Source organism: Diplotaxodon limnothrissa, linkage group LG9 (assembly GCF_057381915.1).
Source record: "Diplotaxodon limnothrissa isolate DT_005_m linkage group LG9, D_limnothrissa_male_GT1.1, whole genome shotgun sequence".
Lineage (NCBI taxonomy): Eukaryota > Metazoa > Chordata > Actinopteri > Cichliformes > Cichlidae > Diplotaxodon > Diplotaxodon limnothrissa.
In genome coordinates, this window is record NC_140604.1 from 32,467,870 (window position 1) to 32,483,177 (window position 15,308).

At 40.8% G+C, this 15,308-nt stretch overlaps 1 protein-coding gene across 1 annotated transcript; it reads right to left on the reverse strand.

The window, feature by feature from the left end:
* Window positions 1-1,619: 1,619 nt before the first annotated feature.
* lipib (lipase, member Ib) lies at window positions 1,620-13,287 on the reverse strand. The gene is made up of 10 exons (XM_085363055.1): window positions 13,233-13,287; window positions 8,179-8,570; window positions 7,418-7,526; window positions 7,124-7,225; window positions 6,304-6,393; window positions 6,051-6,218; window positions 5,410-5,499; window positions 3,583-3,691; window positions 3,094-3,267; window positions 1,620-1,824 (listed from the first exon to the last, which is right to left on the reverse strand). Exons 1-10 carry the CDS (start codon window positions 13,282-13,284, stop codon window positions 1,740-1,742), a joined length of 1,371 nt encoding a protein of 456 aa, XP_085219181.1. The 5' UTR covers window positions 13,285-13,287; the 3' UTR covers window positions 1,620-1,739.
* Between the last annotated feature and the right edge of the window lie 2,021 nt (window positions 13,288-15,308).

The window sequence follows — 15,308 nt, forward strand, 5'->3', positions numbered from 1 at the left end:
CATATCACATGACCCCGAGCTCCGGCGCCACAACAAACTGTGCGGCTTAGCGTCGCTGTGAGCAAAGGTCATGGCAGCGTCACAGTTCAGGCAGCAGCGAAGAGATAATCCGTCTCCAAACGGATCTTTTTAGAGCGCTCGCTTTACGTGTGCAGCAGGAGGGGGTCTGTGAGGAGCTCAGACAGAAACGCTCGAGAGCTGCTGGTAGAAAGGCAACGAGGAAGAAGGAGAAGCAAAACAGGTCACCAGAGAGCAGCGTTTAGTGCAAGACCTCACCGGTCACATGGCTCAGTGAACGCTCTTCAGTGGGTTTAACGCCTCAGCACTCAGTGTGTCTGATGAGATTTTGGGAGTTTTCTACATCATCAGTGGGATCCCCCCCCCCCCCCCCCCCGAAAACCTAAATAAATAAATACACAATTAAATTTTAGTCAATAAATTACAAAAATGATTTTGAATTGTGGCAAATGACATAATTATGTGTGGCAATTATTTCATGGTTCATGCTTTAAAGGGGAGATGTTCTTTGGGCAGTTTTAGGCAGAGAACCATGTGATCATGAACTCAGGAGATCAGAAAGCTTAGAAGCAATGATGAAAACATATTACAGGTAATCACCGCACCTGAGAGTGCCGCAGGAAAGCTTCTTTCCATGAATCCAGATTTTATGACATTATACTGCTTAAAAGCTCCTTTGTAAACTCTGTCCCTGCCACTCGATGTCAGTGACAAACTCGCAACATTTACAAAAAGTAATCTAAATGTTTTTCCTTCTGCAAATGTGTCGTCTTCAAACACACAGATAAATTCTGCATTTCCTTGTGGACAGTGTGAGTTTCACAGCAGGTGAACTGTAAGAGTGAGATGTTTTTTATGTTGTCATTTGTGCTTAGAAATATATAATCGTTTGCATGCTGATCAAAGTCACATCCTTATTAGGTCTGATAAGACTGTGTGAGAGGAAGCAGCCTTGACGTTGTAATTCCATTATAGCTGTTGATACCAGACTGTTCTGTTTCTTGATGTGCAAGACTTCACACCTTTACATGTGTATTTGAGATATGACCTATTGCAACTTCCTGTTTTTATAGTTTAGTAAGACGCTTACTTCTACTACTTCTATGTCTATGTATAGTATGGCTGGAAACACACACACACATGCACCTACACACACAGAATACAGACACTGATGTTGTTCAGATATGACTGTTTGAGAATGTCCTGTGTATTTGTAATTGCATATTCATGAATGATTGCTTGCTGAGAATAACAAGGGCTGTAGCGAAGGAATCAGTTGAAGTTGGCTGAGTTCAGGTGAAGGAATCTTTTCCTCAACTTTGGCTGACTTCCCTCGCGAGCCACAAACACGGAGAGTGCCTTCTTGCCTTGTTTGTCGTGCAGTTGTTGGTCTCGCGTTCCAGCGGGTTTTGTGCCCAGATAAACCCAACATGAACGCAGACCGATGAAGCTCAGCAGCAGCTTCTTCCAGAATCTTGTTAAAAATCTCAGTTTTCTTGTAGCTTAACATAACTTTAATTAGCTTTCATCCTCCTGTTTGTTAAAACCAGGAGTAATCCACAGCACGGCGAGGAGGCTGGCAGCTCTCCTGTGTGGGCCCCCGCAGGTCCGCCTGGTGGGATGGGAGAGCCTGTAGCACCCAGAGGACGCCCGAGGGTCCTCTAATAGGATTACAGGTGAGTCCGATGGGTTTCCAAAGAGGGAATTAGGCTGTGTTAAAGTCAGAGGCGGGAGCCGCAGGGCAGAGGCCGAAACGCCACCTCTATGTTCTCCTCCATGATGATGTCGAAGCGGCACATCAAAGGCCTGAAGGAGAAAAAAATGTATCTGTTAATACAAACTGTAGCCTTTGAAGTGGACTTATTCTGCTTTTCCTTCATCTCCTGTTCCAGTGCAATATCAAACATGGCCAAAGTGTCAAATAATGTCGGCGTATTTACAGGTAATCCCAGTTTTTTTGTATATATATGTGTACATATATATACATATATATGTACACATATATATATGTATATATATATATGTGTACATATATATACATATATATATGTGTACATATATATACATATATATGTACACATATATATATGTATATATATATATGTGTACATATATATACATATATATATGTGTACATATATATACATATATATATGTACACATATATATATGTATATATATGTACACATATATATATGTACACATATATATACATATATATATGTATATATATGTGTACATATATATACATATATATACATATATATATGTACACATATATATACATATATATGTACACATATATATACATATATATATGTACACATATATATATGTATATATATGTACACATATATATATGTACACATATATATACATATATATATGTACACATATATATATGTATATATGTGTACATATATATACATATATATACATATATATATGTACACATATATATACATATATATATGTACACATATATATATGTATATATATGTACACATATATATATGTACACATATATATACATATATATATGTATATATATGTATATATATGTGTACATATATATGTATATATATGTGTACATATATATGTATATATATGTACACATATATATACATATATATATGTATATATATGTGTACATATATATACATATATATACATATATATATGTACACATATATATACATATATATGTACACATATATATACATATATATATGTACACATATATATATGTATATATGTGTACACATATATATACATATATATATGTACACATATATATATATATGTATATATATGTGTACATATATATGTATATATATGTGTACATATATATATGTGTACATATATATATGTATATATATGTACACATATGTAGCCTACGTCTCCTTAAAGCCTACGTCTCCTTAGAGGCGTAGGCTTTGGAGAACAACAGTTTAGTTTTGTTTCCTTTTAGGATGTCATAGGTCAGACTGAGAGAGACACCTCCACATAGATTTTGAGACAGTTTATCTTCTAAGACTGGTTCCTATTCAGAAACACTAAAACTGATCCACCGACCTCTCAGGAAGCTCCAGTGGCGTGAAGCGGACTCGCAGCAGCCGGATTTTGTAGCGAGGCCCGATGACGTTGCCGGTGTTGATTCGTAGGGAGATCTTCTGGATGTGCTGCAGATCCTCATCGAACTGGGCCAGCAGCCGCGTGGAGGTGTACTGCTCAAACCGGAGCAGCTTACTGTGCGCAGAGACGAGGAGACCGTAAGGTTTAACTCATTAATTTAAAGTCTGTATTTGTGTGTTTATGTTGGAAAACAAGAAACACAAAAAACTGAAAGATGACTTTTATCTCCTTTGCTAAGATTATCTATCTATCTATCTATCTATCTATCTATCTATCTATCTATCTATCTATCTATCTATCTATCTATCTATCTATCTATCTATCTATCTATGTCATTAAAGTCTTCATTGACTCAGAATTAAAATTTAAAGTCAACTATTTTCCTGCTTTTCATAAATCCAGTCTGTGTGAAACAGCAGAAAGACTCACTGGTCTATTCGGGCCTCTGTGACGTTCCTGCCGCTGTGCAGCCGGATGTAGACGAACCCCCAGCGCAGGTACTGGTTCCATGTCACCATGTCCACTCTGTACATCAGCTCTGACACACACGGGACACACACAGCGTTACAATCCAACAAAACACTCAATCATCACTCAATCATCACTCCTTTCTGTTAAAAGGTCCTAAAATATTTTTTCTTAAAAAAGTCCAAGCACATATTGTAGGTGGGGTCCCACAGTGGGGTCAGCATCCACAGAGTCCAAATCCTTCTTTAACTCTCTGATGTCCAAGTCCTAACCTCAAATCCTTAACTCTGTGCTCACGTAAATATTGTGATATAGAGTGATTTATTTTGGCTTTTTGAAATTGTTCTTTCAAGTTCTGACAGTCAGAGTACAAAATCATAATAATCATTCTTGTCGACGCAAATTTAAACTCTTAATAAAATAATTACATTATAATTTAAAGTCAAATCCTGTTTTTACTGCTGAAATCAAACCATTTGGGACATTTACTGAACCAGCACATGCTACAGTGCTGTGCTTTTAATCTGGCTATAGGTGGTTGCTAGGCAACATGATACATCACGCGTAATGAAAGTTTTGTCAATATATTATTAAATATATTAAAATGATACAATGCTTTTCTAAGGTTACAGGTGCATTAACACTATGACTGAGCCAGTTTAGCCCGCTGATTGGTGGTTGCTAGGGAACACAATAACGTAATAATACCTGATGTAGATACGAACCATCAGGGCCTAAGTTTGGTTGATCAAGTTCTGCTTGTGTGGCAAACAGACAGGAAGTGCATTTATTTATGTGAAATTTAAAGGCCCAAAAGAGTCTAGTCTGACCCGTGCAAAAGAAACAAAAACTGTGTGGCAAGATCATTTTAAACCTTGTTTTTGGGACAAATTAATCACATTTTAGGACGTCCCTGGCTTGAGGTTATGCCTTTCTTTTCATTTAGTTAGCAGCTTCAAAATTGCGGACCCCCATCACGGCGCCAGCTGCAGCCTCAAGGCTGGAGCCAAACAATCACTCCCTGATAACGACTGTGTTATGACTGTTCTTCCCATTCCATGCAAGGCCACCTGGGTTGGCTGGAGGACTGTTTACTTAGCCTGTCGGGGCGAAGGACACTGTCTCAGCTGAACTCTGGACACACACACACACACACACATACACTGATATGCACACACTGATCCCCCCTCCCTTTCCAAATGCCTTCGACGCTTGTGCCCTACCGGAGAAGATGGCGGTCGACTGGACCAGCGCAGACACACTGCAGGACCGGATGCGCTGTCTACAGCGGCTCTCTCTCACCCTTTACCCGCCCCTGTTGCTTGTCTTGTGTTTCTATGGTGTATTGATAGTCATGTGCTTTTTGTGCTGAGGTGTTTTTTCTGTTATCAAACTGTTCTCCCACTAGGAGCTCAGTCTGAGTGGAGTTTTTTTCTCCTCCTCTTACCTCATGTTATGTATTTTCGTTGTTTTTTCCTATCAGCCTACCTTTCTGACATGTCTCCTCAATGTGATGTTTGTGTAAAGTTGGTCAGAAGGTTCCTTTGTAAGTGCGCATGCGCCATTAGCGTGCTGCCTGCTGTAACCCTAATTTCCCTCGGGATTAATAAAGTATTCTGATTCTGATAACCACCAGGGCAAGTCTGTGCTGCAGCTGCGACTCACTATAGGAGGACGTCGCTCCCAGTGTTAGGGGCATTGAACGCATCCTACAGCGAAATTCCATTCTTTTCAAAGTCTGCTTCACCTGAGACGTGAATTTTTATGAGGTTCGTGTGTCATACTTACTCTTGTAGGGCAGCGCGTCGGTGGTGCTGAAGAAGACTTTGGTCTGTCCGAGCTGCTGCAGAGTCTCCCTCCACGGGCTGACGTCATAACCTGCAGGTGAAGCGTACAGGTGTTAAGATCAGGTGCCTGATAGATGTCCAGCATCTTAATGAAACAAATACGAACACTTTCTGTGAGTTACTGGTCGCTAAGTAGCAGGTTATCACTGACGACTAGCTCATCAGCGCCCCCTGATGCACCCCAGCAGACCTGCAGCTAATTTCTGTGAACAGGCTTCTTTAAATCTGCGCTGTTTAAAGCTTCAGAACCAATAGGTGTCGTCACAATGGTGGCTCCATCTTTTATATACAGTCTATTAGTCTGCAGCCGAGATCTAATTCTGTTTTCTCTGAAGCATCACTTAAATTTAGATTCCTTGAAATGCGTGCAGAATCGCACGTAGAGCAAATTTAAACTCAGATGAACTTTCCTGATTGAGACGATGGAAAACTTGCTCACTTAAGCCTAGTTCTGGATTAACGGGATTAATTGCAGAGTATTTATCTGCAGGGGAAGAACAGCTTTTGTAAACATTATGTAGCAGGAGATTGATTATTTTCTTAATCGTTTCCCTCTCACGGTCATTCAGTGTCAGCACCCACCGAGTATGGGGCAGGAGGCCGGTTTGAAGGTCTCGCACTGCAGACAGCGGGCGTCCAGGAAGTCGCTGTAGGACGAGCAGGGGTAACCGGTGAGGGTGCAGGTTCGGTTCAGAGCGCACAGGAACAGGAAGACGGAGCGCTGATGGTCACACACAAAGTAAGATTTACCTGGAGGACAGAGATCACACTGCGCTCAGCACATGTGTGTTATTTAATGTGTGTGTGTGTCTCCCTAGTTTGTGTGTGGGCTCACCTGAAAAGATGGTTTTGGGACACCCCGGCTGGTCGGCGCCTCCGTTGGCGTAGAAGTCAATGTGGCCATGAGCTCCTCTCAGTCCAAAGGCTGCGCACGGAGAGCACAGCGTGTAACACAGCGACTCTTACATGAGGTCACGAAGGTTTATTGCTTTTTAATAAATACTTTCTAGGTTCATAGAAAGGTAAGACGTGTTAAATAATAACTAGAATTAATTAAAATTATATTAACATTTTCATTCAGTTATATAACTATATTTATATAACTTGCTACTAATAATTTAAGAAAAAAACAATGTTTATAAACAGAATTATCTCTACTTCTAATGCCAACCCTTTTTTATTAAAAAAAATGTGGAATATTTCCAAATAACAGTAATAATAATAGTAATTCATAATAATATTCATGCTTTTAGTTTATGTAAAAGCATATTAATACAAATAAGTAAAATATAATTAAATATATGTCTGAATAATTTATGATCAGTAAATACATGTATTCATCTATAAATAAAATGATTTATTGTAAAAGAAGGAAAGAGATTTGAATGATTTACCAGCTAATAACGTAAAAACATTTTTAGGGATGTGGGTCTGATCAATAGAAGATCCTATAAGAGCTGCTGTGACCTCACAGGCAACACTAGTGTTTGTAAATTAACAGATTTTGTTTATTGTTCCTCACACCATGACAACTAAAAGCTATTTATTTTCCAGTTGCTTTCTTTGTGTGTAAATGATCAAAGTAAAAAGGGTCAATATTAAAATGATATTAAATCACTATTTAAATTATTATTAATTCTGCGTTAGATGCTTACAGTTCATGTCGGTGTGAAGGACGTCCACAAACATGGCGTCCGAGGGGTCCAGCCTCTCCTCCGGCGTGGCCCTGGTGAACATCGGTCCAGCAGGGTCCAGACCTGGAGAAGAGGAAGGAAAGAAGGGAGGAAGGAAAGAAGCAAGGAGGTATGTGAGTGCTTTTGTAGTTTTCCGCCTGCTCACTCCACAGCGCTGCTTTCATTAAACTGAAAGGTTAAGAACATCTGTCATGAATACATGATAATGAAGTACATTTACTCGCATACTGCACCGCTCTGAGTACTTTATTTTACCTGTGATACGGCCAATCTTCCCCTTCAGGTTTGCTCCCACAAAACCAGCCAGGTGAGCTCCCAGACTGACGCCGATCAGGTGAACTGAGCTCAGAGAGGCTCCTTCAGCCTGTGGGCACAAAAGCTCAGCGTTACAGGTGAGGTATAACTCTGTCATAAAGACCTTTTAAGTATACAGGATAATAAAGGACATGACAGAACTGCTGATTTTCACACAGACATGTCTTCTAATCTCTTTACTAAAATTTAATGTGCCCACACAGTGGCGGAAATACCAAAAGCACCAAAACTTAGATCCATTCTTAAGTACTTGAAGGACCTGTAACCTGGGAAATATTTAATACTTGTCATTTAAAAACATCTGTAGACTGGCTGAACTGGTAATTCTAGGCTTTGAGCCGGACTTCTTGGGTAGAGAAATGGATTTGGTGCCATTTAGAGCATTTTAATGTATGTTTCTGATAAATAACACATTAGTTGAATGAACAATCTGTCCAAAGTTTGTAAAGTTTTATGTATTCTGCTTTGTGTCTTTGCATTGCATTGGTACACTTTGCCAACTGAGACTACTAGAAACAACTTGAACCATGGCCACTGCTGGCTCTAATAATCCTAGATGGTGAGAACCGTGAAGCTAAAGTGGACATTCATATCTCAAACCTATGAGTGATGCTGCTTCTATTGGTCTATTGGTTCAACAATAGACTGCAGGATGATTACAGGAAGGGAAAATAAAGGTCTGGGCTGAAGGTCTGTCTCACCTCCATCGTCATGATGAAGCCCGTCAGGTTGAGAGCGGCCTCTCTGGTGTAACTCACAGCAGTGAAGTAGTTGAGGTTGGCTGCCCCTTTGTTCCAGTCCACCACGATGATGTTCATGTCTTCCTGCTCTGCTAGCAGGTGGACTATGTGGTTAATCCAGATAGGGGGCGCGCCGGTGGGCCGGTAGCCATGGATGACAAAGGCGGTGGGACGGGAGAGGCTGAAGAGTGGCTGGGAGGACAGGTGGTGGTGGTTCAGTTCGCGGCCACAGTCGAGGTTGGAGCGAGTGTAGAGCAGGAGCCGCACATACAGGGTGGTTCCCACGAAGCAGTGGGTCAGGTCGAGGTCGGTGAAGTTATCACAAGATTCGCCTGCTTCACTTTCCTCCTGGCCTGGAGTCACAACATGGAAGATCAGGAAGTTGTATTGCAAACTCAACTTTTACAGCTGAATTCAGGTTTTATGTAGAATTAAAATGAAAAACGGGTCCAAAGTTTCTACAGGCTACAGTGGGAATATTTGTTTCATCCATTTCAGTTTAGTAGATTTTTATATCGTTTTAAAGCTAAGGCACTAAAAAATTTCAAGGTAAAGAGTCAATGATACTAATGAGCCCCAACAATCAGTCTGACTTCTGTAGACCGCAGCTCTACAGGAATACCACTTTTTGTAGCTAAATAACAGCTTCAAGCAGACAGCCAGTGTCATCATCCTGGATGATTCACAAACTGAATCATAGATTCAGGCTGACATTAGAGGCACAATCCACAGACAGACAGTAACAGGTTCAAAAACTGAAACTGCAGCAGTTTGAAAGTCATTTCATTTTTTAGCTTCTTCACATTACTTTGGATTGTGTTAAATGAAAAATAAAGACTATTAATGACTCATTTTATGTTATTATGTAATAAATGGTTTTGAATTCAGATAATAGCCTATCTACTGACAGGTTTGCTAGTTAGAGTTAATTAATTAATTAAAAGTAAGATTTAGTTAGTTAGCTTAAGCTAACTAGCTTAAGCCAAAATACTGTCATCAGCAGTGTTGTTTCATTTTACACACTCGTCCCTCTACAAATAAACCATAAAATAAAAAACATCTCAAACTGCTTGCTAAAACCAATGATTAATGTTGTGTTGCGGTCTACGTCTTAAATTAACATTAGCTACATGCTAAAGCTAGCTAGTCAGCTTTGTAGAATCAGAATCAGAATCAGAATGGGGTTTATTGCCAAATGTTGAGCAGGTTTACAACATTAGGAAATTGCTGCGGTGCTTCAGTGCAAACATAGTGTCATAAATAGCACTTAAATAGACATGAAAAAATAAAAGTAGGGATAAGAATTAAAAGTGCTACGTAGAAAGATATGTGCATGAGCTATACATGAGATATATACATGAGAATAAGAATTAAGAGTGCTACGTTGAAAGATATATACATGAGTGCAGGTGGTGATCAGTGCCAAACATGGAATGATGCAGTGACACAGCGTAGGGTCATGTGTTAGTAGCGGGAACAGTCATATGGTTATTGTTCATGTGTCCAACAGCAGAGGGGAAGAAACTGTTCTTATGGCGAGAGGTTCTGGTGCGGATGGACCGGAGCCTCCTGCCTGAGGGGAGCAGGTCAAACAGACTGTGTCCAGGGTGAGAAGGGTCAGCTGAGATCCGAGCTGCACGCCGCAATGTCCTGGAGGTGTACAGGTCCTGCAAAGATGGGAGTCTGCAGCCAATCACCTTCTCAGCAGAGCGCACAACACGCTGCAGTCTCTGTTTGTCCCTGATAGTGGCTCCAGCGTACCACACGGTGATGGAGGAGGTGAGGATGGACTCGATGATTGCAGTGTAGAACTGCATCATCGTCCGTGTTGGCAGGTTGAATTTCTTCAGCTGCCTCAGGAAGTACATCCTCTGCTGGGCTTTCTTAATGACGGAGGTGATGGTGGGCTCCCACTTCAGGTCCTGGGTGATGGTGGTACCCAGGAAGCGGAATGAGTCCACAGAGGTGATGGGGGTGTCAGTCAGGATGATGGGGGGGAGTGGGGGAGTAGTTATATAAATGAGCTGATTTATGCAGCCAGTGACAAAATATAGGATTTGTTAGTGCCTTTTTTGAATTAATAAAGTGTAGACAGTCTCTGTAGTACTTCTTTTGTAGTTTGCAGAAACATTAGCCTAATATTAGCTTAACACAGATGCTATTTCTATTTTAGTAACAACTTTTGTCGGACCGCTACATGAATTGGGACTTGACAGTCTAAACCTTCTGGGACTGTATTCTCCTATTGAACTTGTTCCATCTCAGAGGAGAGATGAAAGGTATCTTTGTTTTCCATAATAATTTGTGAAAACTTCATCTGTCATAAATCACAGATAACTGAGCAAAGAAACTTTTTGAGCTCATTTTTTTTTGCTAAATTTGGTCTGAATATGAAGTAGAAACATTTTCTTCTGCAAATATGATATAAAGTTGAGTTTAAAGATGGCCTGTTATGTTTTTCCTCATTTAATTTACACAAATAATCCCCAGTCTAAATGTACTGCTTCACACAGAGGGGACAGCCTTAGGCACAGAAGCCCCACCCATCTGATGCTTGAACCTTCTGATTAAAAGGGGCTTCCAATCACAGTGAGGGACGGAATAAATTCCTTGTTTCAGACAGACACAGGATGAATTGAGGGGCTACACTCAGGTCCAGTATGAGATAAATTAGGATTATTTTGCTCTCTGAACTTTGCAATACTATTGTAGATATATTTGTATATTTTATCTTTTTTGAATTGGGACTGCTCATATGTATATAGTGCCGCAGAACTGTGCACCTTACCGCCCCTCTCTTTTCCCACGTCTGTGCGTCTCATCGTACATGTGCATATTGACAATAAAAGGTATTCTATTCTATTCTATTCTATTCTATTCTATTCTATTCTAGTAAAGCTAAAAATGAGCTTAATGTCCACTTTAAACCCACACCTGATGGCAAGTGTTGTCTTGCGTGCCCTAGCTTATGTATTGCTAATTTCTTGACACATTTTCTGTCACTGGACTGATGCAATGACTGATATTTGTCCCCTACAAATATAAGAAGCATTTATTGACCCATGCAGGCAGCTCAAAATAAAACAACAGAGTGTAAATTTGGCTGTTGTTAGCCACCTTGTTTTTTTTTGTTTTCTTTTAAGCACCCGGCTGTGAGAGAATGTTCTCATGACCAGGTCAAAGGTCATTAGATTAGTTTACAGTTCAGTGCACCTGTAAGCGCTTGGATCAGGTCTGTTTTTCTGATAGTGACGCTGGGTGTTAGTTTAGCCTCTTTAGCTCTGTGCTGATTAATCTCAGATAGCAGGGAGTCTCGTTAGCTTGTTTAAAGTGTCTGTAGCCTGCATGTTGTCAACTATACAGACTGTGAAGCACTTAGTGTAACTGGGTTATAACCATGCTTATTATTAAAAGGTTTGTTGTTTGTGAGCCCTTTCCTCTAAAGACACTCATTCATGATTATCACCATCCTAATACAGAGGCTTAAGAAACCCAGTAGAGCGTTTTTAATTAAATTAGGAGAAATAAGTGAATACTTGTGAGTCAATCTGGGCTGCACCTTTACAGTTTTTGCAATCTCAGAGCTCTCTACAATCTGCCCAAACAGGATATTTTTAACGTGGGAGTTTGTGGGGCTTGACTCGTGTTTTGGAGCCAGCCTCTGGTGGACATTAGAAGCATTGCAGTTTTTGGTAACAGTTCCCCAATTTACAACAGCAATAATCATGTTCACAGCCTTGTAGAAAACCAGGTTTCAGTTCCTTCCATCACCTGCACATGGGGTGAATCTTATTATAATACACCCATCTGGATACTGGAATTAGGGGCACCTGGATTGACAGGTGTCTTGACGCTGGAAGCTTTACCTGTTAACTGTTTGCTAAGCCTCACCTTTGCTGACTTGAGTCACTAAACTGGACCTCTGCACAGTGTTTGTGCTGCAAAAAGCCTGCACGAAGTCATCTCAGACTCAGTTAGCGTGCTAAATGTTAGACTTCATGACAGCACAATTAGAACAGACTGATCAAGTATAGAAATTATTTGAAAGAGTTGCCAGGAGAAAGGCTCTTCTCTCTAAAAAGAACGTGACAGTGCAGCTTAGGTTTGCAAAACTGGAGATGTTTGACCATAATGCACAGCACCACATTTGGAGAAAACCAATCATCACAAGCGCCTCATACCAGCTGTCAGCACGTAGGTGGAGGGCTGATGATTTGGGCACCGTGCAGTCAACCATGAACTCCTCTGTATACCAAAGTATTCTAGTCAAATGTAAGGCCATCTGTCTGACAGTCAAAGCTTGGCTGAAACTGGGTCATGCAACAGAGCAATGATCGCCAGCACAGCAGCACATCTACAACAGAGTGGCTGAAAAAGGAAAGAATAAAAGTGCTAAAGAGGTCCTAAAGAGAGCTGTGCATAGATGAATGTCCACAAACCTCAATCAACTGAAAAAACATTGTAAAGACTCCACAATCATGTGAGGCTAATAAAGCCAAACAGAAAACAGTTCATTCATATAGATTTATTACAGCTCTGCAACTGTGTCCATCTTTTATATACAGTCCAGATCAGTGTGCGTTATGAGTTGGGGGTTTGACTCCCTGTGTGAGCAGCTCTCCACACCTGAGCGCAACACTGCCCTCAATTGGATCAGGCTGCTATAAAAAAGCACTCATCCAATCAGCACCCACCCCACCCGGAACACACACACACACACACACACACACACACACACACACACACACATTAGTAAACTATATCAATGAGTGGATAACAGGCTGCTTATTGACTTTAACACCACCAGACGGAAACTCCTCACTGGAGCAGAGTCGGTGTTCACTTCTGTTCCTCACACTTCAATGAACTCTTTCTCACTCCACAAACACTCAGAATGTCTGTTTCTGTTTATTTAGACAAACAGACACAATTATTTTTAACTTTATCTTGAAGATAAAGCTGAGCATAAATCAGGTTTAAGCTTTTGCTCTGTCGGAAAACTGGACTTTTCTTACCTTTGCAGAGCACAAGGAGCCCCAGCAGAGCCAGGAGCTTGCGGGACAGCATCCTTTCCACGACCACAGTGACGCAGAGACAACGATCAAGCCGAGGAGACTCGCTGTGAGGAAGGTACGATGCAGTGTGAGGACAACTGAAAGGAGGAGGGACTGCTGAGAGAGAGAATAGGGGAGGGAGGGAGGAGAGAGGAAAGGGGGTGGTGTCTTTACTTGGATCAGTTTCTAGAAGAGTGGAGAGAGGAAAAAACCAATGATCGTAAGAACACTAAACAAATGAGATAAAGGGAAGGAGCATGAGCTGATGGAATGAGGAAAGAAAGGACAGAGGAAGGAGGATTTGATTTGTGGTGAAAGGAAAATAAAATCATGTAATGTGATTTAAAAACGGTGAAAGCTTCAGAGCTTCAGGGCAGACGATCACTTCATAATCCAGGAATTAAATTTTACAAAACCTGACACCTCCTTTAATGTTTAGCACAATGAGCTAAAATGTCCCTTTTTTTTATATTTCTTTCAGTTAATAGAGTGAATAGAATAGAGAATCTCGCTTCCCAAGGGTGAAAAACATGGAAATCAATGATTCCAGAGGTGAAACAGCTGTTTCACCAAAATCATTTTCATTATATGTAAATAATTATTTGCATATATTTATACCTGCTGCACTAAACCAAACAATTGATGCTCCTGACTGAAACTCTGGGGTTAAGAAGTTATTGTGGAGATGAAAAGAAGTCAAGACGTTTTTCTTCCTCTCAAAGAAAAACTTTAACAAACTTTTCAGTTTTTAAAAAACTTGCTCCTGAATGGATCCAGATGCCGTCCAGGAGAACAAGTCCACTTCCTGTTAATTCCAAAAAGTTGATTCTGTTCATCTGGATGTAGCGTTTTTATGGGAGGAACATTTTGTCACTCATCCGAGTGACTTCTTCAGTCTCAGCTGACTGCCGGCTTCCAACCTTATAAACATTACCTTTGCACAATGACTGAAAACAGCCCACTGAAACGTTTCTCCCACTGATCGCTACGTCCAGATGAACAGAATCAAGTTTTGGGATTTACTTACCCGGATGATTGAGCATGCACTTCCTGTTAACTTTGTTGTACAGAAACTGGCTGCCATTCAGACAAGAGCACAGCAGGGGGCGCTTGTGAGATAGTCCCAAATGAATGGGAGTGAATGCAGCTAAAGGTGAAAGTGCTTAAGCCTGCTGTCACACCCATAGTGGGTGGATCTGCATGTCTCATTTAGCACAGACGCCCTTCCTCACGCAGCGTTCCCATTTATCCAGGTCTGTGACCGGTGCTTGCAGCACACGTGACTTATGACCCCCCATGTTGGCGCATCTCCTCTCAGAATCGAGTGAATGGACCTAAATTGCCAACATCATGATTAAGACTTGCCTCTGGGTGTCCACGGCGCTGGCGTGCGTTTTTACAAGAAAAAACACAAAACAATGACAAGAGTTTACAGAAGAAAAGTTAATAGGATCTTCATTCCTTCTGATCTCAAACACTCCCCCAATGAAACAGGAAGTTGTTCGCCATAATTATCCAGGTCACGTCTGTCCATGTGACCACTCAGACAGGCTTTGTTTGTGTGCAATGTTCCTCTTCTTCAGCCTAAACATCATTACATCCTCTTACTATACAAACAGCAAAGTGATCCTGAGGGAATCATAAAGTCTCAAGGACACAGTGTTTATGTTTTTCAAGAGATGAACTGATCAAAGGAGTAAACTAGAAGCGCTCCACAGTCAGGATGTGAGCTTCGTTTCTCCAAAAGCAGCCCTCAGATCTCTTTCTATGTGACCCTAAACAAATCCTTTCTTTCCCTTTCATTTTCATGCCTCTCTGTAAGAAAGGGTAGAAGTGTTTGTGTGATGATCTACTGTAAAAAAGAAATAAAGAATAAAAAGACCAAGCAGGCGGAGTTTAACCTCTCAGTGTGGGTTTTATGTTGTGTCTGCAGATTTGAAGTTTCAAAGACAAATTTTGCAGCTCGTGCAGAAGGTTGAGCCTGTTGTGTTGCAAATTACCCTGCCAGCGAGGTGACCCACTGATTAGTGAGGTAAT

Coding starts and splice junctions, on each gene's coding strand:
- lipib (XM_085363055.1), bottom strand. CDS start 13,284: ATGCTGTCCCGCAAGCTCCTGGCTCTGCTGGGGCTCCTTGTGCTCTGC. Junction 3,268..3,582: donor ACAGAGGCCCGAATAGACCA/GTGAGTCTTTCT, acceptor CTCTGCGCACAG/TAAGCTGCTCCGGTTTGAGC. Junction 1,825..3,093: donor CCACTGGAGCTTCCTGAGAG/GTCGGTGGATCA, acceptor TTTCTCCTTCAG/GCCTTTGATGTGCCGCTTCG.